The 10,865-nt window shown below is 44.6% G+C and overlaps 1 protein-coding gene across 1 annotated transcript; it reads left to right on the forward strand.

Annotated features, from left to right (window-relative positions):
- Positions 1-1,983: 1,983 nt before the first annotated feature.
- Positions 1,984-3,153, forward strand: paqr9 (progestin and adipoQ receptor family member 9; the record flags this gene model as incomplete). The annotated part of the gene is made up of 1 exon (XM_080544287.1): positions 1,984-3,153. One exon carries the CDS (start codon positions 1,984-1,986, stop codon positions 3,151-3,153), a length of 1,170 nt encoding a protein of 389 aa, XP_080400413.1.
- Positions 3,154-10,865: the final 7,712 nt, after the last annotated feature.

Here is a 10,865-nt window from a genome sequence, read left to right on the forward strand (position 1 = left end):
GGAGAGAGAGGGGGAGGGGGAGAGAGGGGGGGGAGGGAGAGAGAGAGGGGGAGAGAGAGGGGGGAGGGAGAGAGAGTGGGGGGGAGGGAGAGGGGGAGAGAGAGAGAGAAAGGGGGAGAGGGAGGGAGAGAGAGCAGGGGGGAGAGAGGGAGAGAGAAAGGGGGGAGAGGGAGAGGAAGGGGCGAGAGCGGGGGGGAGAGAGCGAGAGAGAAAGCTAGAGAGAGAGAGAGCGATAGTGTGAGAGGGGGGAGAGAGAAAGCTAGAGAGAGAGCGATAGAGTGAGAGGGGGGAGAGGGAGAGGGGAGAGAGAGAGAGAGCGAGTGAGAGGGGAGAGAGAGAGAGAGACTCCTTCGCTTTATATACCGCCAGCAGGGAGAGAGAGAATCATTTCGTCAGGACAGTCAGTCTGACTAACGGAGGGAGGGGGGGAAGGTAAGCCTTTTTTTTTTTACTACCGCTAACTAGGGGCTGCGCATGTCTCTCCTCTGTCAGTCTCTCGCCTGCAGCTATTTCACCTTCAGTATCTCTCGTGTCTCCGTTACAAGACGAGGAAGGAGTGAAAGAAGAAGAAGAAGGAAAAAGGAGAAATCGGTGCAGGGGAGGGGGGGAAACCAGTGAAGTCACCTGACCTGACCGAGTGAATTTATTTATTACAACCTTTTCAAGTAGAGACCCGCAGCTTGCAGCACAGGCAACGCTGCATTCAGAGCACGGAACGGGAGAGGAGCCGGCCGGCTTCTAAAGGGGACAGAGAGACGGACAGAGAAACGGACAGAGAGACGAATAGAGAGACGCATAGAGGAATTAAACGCTCGAAAACACAGTGGCGTCGCTTATCGTCGTCTGTCACGGGGGGCAACGTTGAACGTATCACTCATGACCGCACTTGTCGTCTGGTTTTATCACGTGTAGGCTGTCGCTCACCCTTTGAATGTGACCTTGTTTTTTGTGTGTTTTTTTTTAACCGGACAGTTTTCTTTTAACATCACCCGTTTTCTACATTATTCTCAAGGCATTCATTTTTATTTTATTGGATTTTTAAATTTTATTCAACAATAAGAACAATAATACAACAATTCAACATCAACAAAAACAACAAAAAGAAAAACATTAAAAGGAAAAGAAAAAGCTACTGCTGTCATGTTCAAGGCATTCATTTGAAAGATCTGGACGGTCGTCGGGGGTGTATGCTGGACTAAAAGGACCATGCATAATCCAATGCTCCATAGCTCGTGCTCGTGGTCCCCCCTCAGATAGCCCCGTGCACCAGCATGGCCCGCGTGACCTACTTACTGGAGCAAGCTTTGACATGGATGACATCTCTCGGACCTCTGGGTGGCGTTTGACAGAACACAATCGGATGCATTGAACCTTGAATAGGCTACATCCCTGGATGTGGAGAAGTGGCCTTATTGTGTCTCTACTTAATGTAGTTGACCCTTTTACCCCGAGTGAATAATGGCAACAGTGGACTACGTGAACGTGTCAAGCGGGGCAACACAGATGAAATATTAACCTGTGGGGTTAGCCTGAGGTCAACTGCCCAAGCTCTGCTGAATCAGGGAATGTAATGTAATGTCATAAATGTCACTTGGCGTTGTCGCTACCCTTAGGATTACAGTTTATGAAACCTCATTATGTGATGGATTAAGGGCTCCTGTTGAGATTGGGTTTTCAGAAGGGATTTTGTTTGGAATGAGAACAGTACTGAAAACGGCCATTTTAGAGGACTAGAAGAGAAACCCAAGTCCAACCTGTCAATAAAAACAATAGTTACTTATTAGCCTGATTGAAGATCACACACAGTTCCAGAAATAGAACTTATCAGCAAAGCAATAAAAAAAAAAACAGACACTGCACTTTTAAAGGGCACTGCAGGACGGAAAAAAACCTTACAGTATCTTCATCCACCCTCGAGAGAAGTCTCTAATTCTGCCAACAAAATCAACAGTTACGACCAACCGCATCCATCCTGTCCCAGTCATGTATTTGGATTGTGGCCAGTCGCTGCCCCTCCTGCGGCACACAGACGTCCCGCCCCGTGTCACGGAGAGCTTCATCCTGTCTGGCTACCGCTTCCCAAATTACAACCTTCGGCAATGCCTGTGGTCGGCGTTCCGGCCCACCAACGAGACCGGCAACTTCTGGACCCATTTCCTGCCTGTCTTTATTTTCGCCTTCTACTTCGCGGAGCCGTTCGGCTGGGAGGGAGCGCCGCCGGCGGATGACCCCTTCTTCTACCCGCTGTGGAACTACTGCATCGGCGTGTTCTGTCTGCTCATCGCCAGCAGCATGGCCCATCTGCTCAACTCCATGTCTCTGGTTATAAGGGAGGTGTGTTTCTTTGTCGACTACGGCACGATCAGTGCCTATACCGTGGGCTCCTCGCTGGCCTACTATTACTACATCCACCCCAGGGCGGGGATACTGGAGATGGGGGTTGGTGGGCAGCATAATACCACATCCCCCTCCTCCTCCTCCTCCTTCTCATCCTCGTCCTCCGTTCTCCCAGAGTTCAGTGTGTTTTTCGAGATCTTCTACATCCCCAGCTCGTGCCTGGTGGCCATCATCTGCGTCCTGGCCTGCTGCAACACGCGGCAGCGCTGGAAGACCTACCGCTACGTCATCCGCACCTTCGTCTTCCTCCTGCCCTTCCTGGTGGCCTCCACCCCCATCTTCTACCGCCTCCTCCGCGCCTCCCCATACCCCGCCGCCTCGGCCTCCTTCGCCTCCTCCGCCTCCATGGCCACGTTCTTCTCCCGCCACTGCTTCTGGTTGGTGGTGTCGGCGCTCTTCAACATCAGTAAGGTCCCCGAGCGGCTCTACCCGGGGTGCTTCGACATCCTGGGCCACAGTCACCAGTGGTTCCACTGCTGCACGTTCCTGTCCATCCTGGACGAGCTCCACATGATCAAGGGGGAGGTGAGGGCCATCCTCCTGCACCCGGCCCTGGTGCTGCCCTCGGCCAGCCCCCCCGCGAGCCTCCCCGGCCCCACCCTGGTCTCCACCTACGGGGTGATGCTCCTACTGCAGGCCTCTATCGCCTCTATTATCATCTGGTTCTCCCGGTGCGCCAACCAGATCTACGGCCCGGAGAGAGAGAAGTTGGAGAAGGAGTACCTCCAGAAGAAGCACCACCTGAAGTGTCATTGATTGTAGAATAGCATAAGAGTGCCTTGGACAAAACTCTTTGCGGACTTAAAAGCGAGTGGATTGATTGGCTGAATGTGTTTGATGGTCTGAAAATGCATATTGTGTGTCGAGGGGGTGAGCTCTCAACCTGATTGAAAAATAATAATACCCAGATGGTCATTTTAAGACGTTTGTTTTCCCCTCTCTCAAGCAAGGGTCAGGCGAGAACACTCGGTTGCTATTCGGTTTAGTGGACATGATTCATGTTGATTCATTCTACCCAAGCCCCAGGGGATCCATGACTTACAGTCTGGTCTGTGACGTGGAGAGAACCCCATTCCCTGAGAGGGTTAGAAGATAGAGGAAGTGGGAATTGGTTTTCTCTGGGAGATCTATGATCCAAATAATGGCCTGTGAATATCTCTCTCTAAATGCCACTGTGACATTTGAGAAATGGTGCAGCTGTTTTGTCGTCTCTTATACTGTGTCCCTTTATATCCCCCCCCCCCCCTCCGCCTCTCTTTATCGCCCTTACTCTGCCTCTGCCTCCCTCTCTCTCTCTCGCTCTCTATCTCACACACATGCACACACACACACACACACACACACACACACACACACACACACACACACACACACACACACACACAGAGTACACTTTACCGTCTTCATATCTTTCTCCACACCTCCCTCTCGTTTGCTCTTTCACACAGTATCACTTCCTCTCTCTCTCACATGCACCCTCACAACAGGAAGTGAGGTAGCTTGGCTGACACAACAGAAATAGCAAAAAGACCTCAGTCTTTTACACTGATGCACTTTCAGAGGAGGCTCTACTTCATTACAGTTTATGGAGCCGTGTGTTTAAAGATTATTTTTTTGAAGTACAGTATATTTGTACACTATATTTACAGGGTAGACTTAACATGTATCTGATTCTGATGATATTGATTTAATATATTCTAATAGACCACTGATTTTATTTCTATACATGTAAATGGTCTACTTTATACAATCAATGCATGTACTGTAGTGTAAGCTCATTGCACTTTACACTCGATACTGTTTCTTTTGACGAAAGAAGACGGCCTAAAACCTGTCAGTGATGGAGCTCTTACAGTACCTGTCCTTTCCACTAGAGTATCTCTATAGAACTAAAGCCATAGTGTAGATACATTGTAGTAATCATATTAGATGATTTTAGTATGATTGTTGAATGAAAGCAATACGGAGAGTTTGATGACACCGCCAGGAACATCCTGGTTCGATTTGCACTCAAGCCAATCAGGTTACTTTGAGGAAGTTGCTGGCCTTTGAGCAACCAGAAAGACCAGTGGTTTATTTATCCAACCTAGAATCAAATATTTGCATGAATTTGTATCCATAATTAGAACATTAGCGGGTTTCCATCTCCTTGTGAACTAATGTCCCTTTAGAAACTAATTCTTAGCTTTAGCCGTCACAATCCTCATCATACCTCACAACTCTCACAACTCTCTTCTTTCTTCCTTGAAGTACCTGACGGTTATATGTCTTATTGTTCTTGTCTTCTTTTCAAATCTTATCCTGTCATTTTAACAGAGAAGAAGGCTGAATCGTGCCACTGACTGGCACACTTGTGCCGCTGACTGATTGTTTCAAGTGTTGTTTCATGTTGTTGTGTCGATCCACGTTTGTCCTCAGAGCTATCAGAGCAGCTATAGATAGACGTTTGACAAACGACCAGCCATCTTCAAACCAAATTCAGCGACAACATCTGGAACGGAAGGAAGGTGACAACATGGCTGCTACTGAAATTCCAATTTGTACAAACCTGAACCCTGAGGAGGGTGACAGCTCTCCCTTATCCCACACTCTGAGTTTATTCGTTTATTAGCACAACAACGGCAAAGGACTGGTCCAGTCACTTGCCGTCAATGTGGGTACGTCACACGTACTGTATGTCATTTCCTTGTTGTTGTTGTTGTTGTTGTTGTTATTGTTGATGTCCTGTGACATCAGAATTGTGCGTCGCTGGAGAGGCATTGATTGATTCTCAAGTACTGTGCTGTGTGTTTACTTGTAGTCTCAATGCACTGAATTGCACAAGCTTGTGAGAGAGCTTCCGATGGGCCATCCATGCTGCAGGTGTTGATGAACATGCTATCATGGTCCTCTACTGTACCACCAAGGTGTTGATGAACATGCTATCATGGTCCTCTACTGTACCAAGGTGTTGATGAACATGCTATCATGGTCCTCTAATGTACCACCAAGGTGTTGATGAACATGCTATCATGGTCCTCTATTGTACCACCAAGGTGTTGATGAACATGCTATCATGGTCCTCTATTGTACCACCAAGGGGTTGATGAACATGCTATCATGGTCCTCTACTGTACCAAGGTGTTGATGAACATGCTATCATGGTCCTCTACTGTACCAAGGGGTTGATGAACATGCTGTCATGGTCCTCTAATGTACCACCAAGGTGTTGATGAACATGCTATCATGGTCCTCTACTGTACCACCAAGGGGTTGATGCACATGCTATCATGGTCCTCTATTGTACCACCAAGGTGTTGATGAACATGCTATCATGGTCCTCTAATGTACCACCAAGGTGTTGATGAACATGCTATCATGGTCCTCTACTGTACCAAGGTGTTGATGAACATGCTATCATGGTTCTCTAATGTACCAAGGTGTTGATGAACATGCTATCATGGTCCTCTAATGTACCACCAAGGTGTTGATGAACATGCTATCTTGGTCCTCTATTGTACCACCAAGGTGTTGATGAACATACTATCATGGTCCTCTATTGTACCAAGGTGTTGATGAACATGCTATCATGGTCCTCTACTGTACCACCAAGGTGTTGATGAACATGCTATCATGGTCCTCTACTGTACCACCAAGGTGTTGATGAACATGCTATCATGGTCCTCTACTGTACCACCAAGGTGTTGATGAACATGCTATCATGGTCCTCTACTGTATCAAGGTGTTGATGAACATGCTATCATGGTTCTCTACTGTACCAAGGTGTTGATGAACATGCTATCATGGTTCTCTAATGTACCACCAAGGTGTTGATGAACATGCTATCATGGTCCTCTACTGTACCAAGCTCTTTGTCTACGTGATGTTTCTGTAAGGTTAGGCTTGCCGTAACATTAACGTACTGTATCATTTCTGAAATGTTAGGTTTGCCGTAACTTCACCGTACTGTATCATTTCTGCAATGTTAAGGTGAGGCTAGACTTGAATATCAGAAAAAAAGCAGCGCCAATGTTAATGCTAGTCTGTGTATTAGACTACAGGCTATTTTACCTACAGTCCATTTTACTCATGGGTAATTCTGATTAATATACATAAGTAGGTATATTTTAATGTTGAAGAGCACACATTACCACATTTATATCCTAATGATACCACATTTACATCCTAATCTGAATTGACATACAAGCATACCTTTAAAAAACGTTTCCATCCACTTTTTCGCATTGCTGTATGACATACCTTTATATGGAAATAAACTAAAGATTAATTCATCTAATAAATTGAATTCAATGAATCAAAAGTAGTCGGATCATCAGTGTGTACTTTGTGTTCAGTGTTGCTCTGTCTAAATGCTGTTGTGTGTGTTTTAAAGGAGTGTGTTGAGGTAGCATAGAGTCGTCCTCCTTTGAGTCTGTTTTGAATGATTCAAATGTTTACAGATGGGCTCAGACCAACGACAGACTTGCAGGTGCAGTGCGTCATGTGTGTGCGTGTGTATTTGTATGCGTGTATATCTGTGTGAGTGTGTGACGTTTGTGTGTGTGACGTTTGTGCTTAGCAGTAGCAGCTGGTTATTACATGGCTGTGAACACCCACACACCTACACACACATAAACACACACACACACACACACACACACACACACACTCACACTGTTTTTTTCCATTGTAGTCTCTGTCTGCCCTCTCTATAATCCTTTGGGTGTGCAGCTGTAATGTGAGATGGCAGGACAAAGAAGAACAGATGAGGAGGGACAGAAATAGAGACAGATGCAGCTAAGGAGTAAGTGATTAGGTATGATGAAATGAGAGAGGGAAACAGTACTACACCCATCTCTCTTTTCATTTTGGCAACTCTTCAAGCTCCCTTTTTATAACCCCCCCCCGCCCCCATGCTGGCTCTCTCTCTCTTGTGTAGTGAGTCACCAAGAGAGAGAGAGAGAGAGAGAGAGAAATAAAGAGAATGCACTACACAGTATACCCCACCAGATGGCAACACGACCCAATTGATATCTGAGCCATTTCTTCTAATGTTGCCGTGACCTCTGTATTATTGTAGCAACTATGTAACTGCCTAATTTAGGATCGTCATGATCAACAGAATCTGGAATAAAATAAGGCAGTAAGTCTACTGTCTTTATGATACATGAGAGTGTACAGTTGAGATGAGAGCAAAGCCTGGCCTTTACTTTAAGAACCCAGAAAGATATATATATATATATAATAAAAGGCCACTCTAAAACGTGCAGTTTTATCACACAGCACAATGCCACAGATGTCGCGAGTTTTTGGGGAATATCCACCAGATCTGTTGCAGGTGAATTAAATGTTCATTTCTCTACCATAAGCCGTCTCCAAAGTCGTTTCCAATTCCAATTCCAATTCTCTGAAACGCCTTTGGAGATGGCTTATGGTATCCTGCACACTCCCTCAAAACTTGTGACATCTGTGGCATTGTGCTGTGTGATAAAACTGCACATTTTAGAGTGTGAAGTGAAGTGAAACTTTATTTATATAGCGCCTTTCGTACAGGGATGCAACTCAAAGCTCTTTACAATGATTGAAAACAAGTTTACAGAATAGAACAGTGATTGAAAACAAGATTACAGAGATGGGGGGGACACGAGACAACAGGAAGGGAGGGGTGGGAGGGGTTACATCAATAACACTAATAATAACTTGTATAACTGCATCAAGCTTACACTAATAATAACTTGTATAACTTGTATAACATCTACTTTGCAAGCTTAACATCACTTTACTGCTTGTATAGCAAATGGTGTGTCTAATCCACTGGCGGACTCAAGGGGGGGGGGGCAGGGGGGGCGACCGCCCCTCCTGGTGCCCCCATGGTTGAACAAAGTCTCTCTTAAGTGCCCTTTTGAGTGGCTAAAGTGCCCTTTTGAGTGGCGAAAATTAGAGGATGTGCCCTATTGGCTGCCCTTACAATGGTCTAAATTTGACCATGTGCACTGATGGGGGGTCCCATGTTGTGCAGTAGGTGCCTTTTTTTTCTTTTCTCCCCTGCCCTTCAAACAGCCTGAGTCAGCCACTGGTCTAATCTAATCTGTGCTGTGGGGAGGGGAGGGGGGCGGCGGCGAAGGCGGCGGGATGGGGTGGGGGGTGCATGTCCAATGTTCCTTGGCCTTGAGTGGCCTTTTATTGTGACCAGCCTAAGGCAAATCTGTGCAATAGTCATGCTGTCTAATCAGCATCTGGATATGCCACACCTGTCAGGCGGATGGATTATCTCGGCAAAGGAGAAGTGCACACTAACACAGATTTAAACAAATTTGCGAACATAACTTGAGAGAAATAGGCCTTTTGTGTACATAGAAAAAGTCTTAGGTCTTTGATTTGAACTCGTGAAAGATTGGAGCAAAAACAAAAGTGTTGCGTTTATATTCTTGTTCAGTGTAAGTAGGTATATTTTCATGTCGAAGAGCAGATACCACATTTACATCCTAATCTGAATTGACAAGCATACATTTAAAAACAATATCCCTTCCACTTTTTCGCATTGCTGTATGACATAGCCTTTATATTGAAATAAAGTAAAGATTAATTCATCTAATAAATTCAATTCAATAAATCAAAAGTAGTCGGATCATCAGTGTGTACTTTGTGTTCAGTGTTGCTCCGTATAAATGCTGTTGTGTGTGTTTTAAAGGAGTGTGTTGAGGTAGCATAGAGTCGTCCTCCTTTGAGTCTGTTTTGAATGATTCAAATGTTTATAAATGGCCTCAGACCAACAACAGATCTGCAGGTGCAGTGCGTCATGTGTGTGCGTGTGTATTTGTATGTGTGTATATCTGTATGCGTGTATATCTGTGTGCGTGTGTGATGTTTGTGCGTGTTTCATGCTTTGTCAGCACTGTGTGGTACAGCAGTAGCAGCTGGTCATTACATGGCTGTCAACAAAGAAGACAGGCCGGACAAAGAAGGACAGTTGAGGAGGGACAGAAGTAGAGACAGAATGATGCTGCTGAGGAGGAAGTGACGAGGTATGATGAAACAAAATGGGCTGACTTATATAATAAATAAACAAGAGAGGGAAAAAGTACTACACCCATCTCTCTTTTCGTTTTGGCAACTCTCCAAGCTCCCTTTGTATAACCCCCCCATGCTGGCTCTCACTCTCTTGTGTAGGGAGTCAGAGAGAGAGAGAGAGAGAGAGAGAGAGAGAGAGAGAGAGAGAGAGAGAGAGAGAGAGAGAGAGAAATAAAGAGAATGCACTACACAGAATACCCCACCAGATGGCAACACGACCCAATTTAACAACAATTAGAACAAACAGGCTGTCCAACCGTTTCTACCCATGGACCATCAGAACACTGAACAATAGACATAAGACATGTTCATAAATGTTTATCTTCAGGGGAAAAAGTGCAATAGAAATGTGCAATAACTCTATTCTAAGTGCCTATTTATACATTTATAAATATTTTACAGTATTATTATAGTATTATAACGCCACTGACCTCATGTCTTTTAGCTTGCTTTTATAGTTGTTTTTATTTTCTTAAGATTGTTGTCTTTATTTGCACTTGACACCACGGACCTCATTGTCTCTTAGCTTGTTTTATAGCATTTTCGCTTTTTAATTGTCTAGTGTGTAATATTTGTGATGTTATATGTGTATATGTTTGTGAATATGTGAATATGTTTTCTGTTTTTTGCACCTTCAGAAGAACCACTACAATTTCATTGTATAGGCAACTGTACAACGACAATAACGTCTATTCTATTCTATTCTATTTATATCTGAGCCATTTCTTCTAATGTTGCCATGACCACTGTATTATTGTAGCATCTATGTAACTGCCTAATTTAGGATCGTCATGATCAACAGAATCTGGAACAAAATAAGGCAGTAAGTCTACTGCCTTTATGATACATGAGAGTGTACAGTGGAGATGAGAGCAAAGCCTGGCCTTTACTTTAAGAACCCAGAAAAAAATCTATCCTTGATGTGACTATACTTGGAGGAAACGGTTGTACCCAAGGACGCTTGATTTCCAAGATGACGTAACTCAGTTTAGTCTGATACATCTGTGTCGTCTCTGCGTTGTACCTGTGTCTGCTTGTTTGTTCGTGTTTTTAAATGTAAGAAAACAAAATAAGTACTGCCACTCATAGGAGACAGACCTTTGTGATGCATATCCTTTAATAACATAATCATAATTTACATACAAATACAAATATGCATATCTGAGTGTATAAAAAGGTGAAACAATAACAACATTCAAACATTTTCAATATGTGTTTCCCCTCTTGGCTCTACCCCGTTGGTAGCCCTCATTGCTAGTTCTTACTAATATAATACTCACTGATATTGATTCACTTCATATTTGTTTGTATTTCTGTTTTTTTTTCTTCAGAATGTTGACTGCAGTTGTGCTGTTGTCGGTTGGGAAGGAGGAGAGTCAGATTTCCCTGCTCTGTGATTGGTGGACTGGGCTGTGAGG

This window comes from Nansenia antarctica, assembly GCF_963989245.1.
Source record: "Nansenia antarctica genome assembly, chromosome: 13".
In the NCBI taxonomy this organism is placed as follows: domain Eukaryota; kingdom Metazoa; phylum Chordata; class Actinopteri; order Argentiniformes; family Microstomatidae; genus Nansenia; species Nansenia antarctica.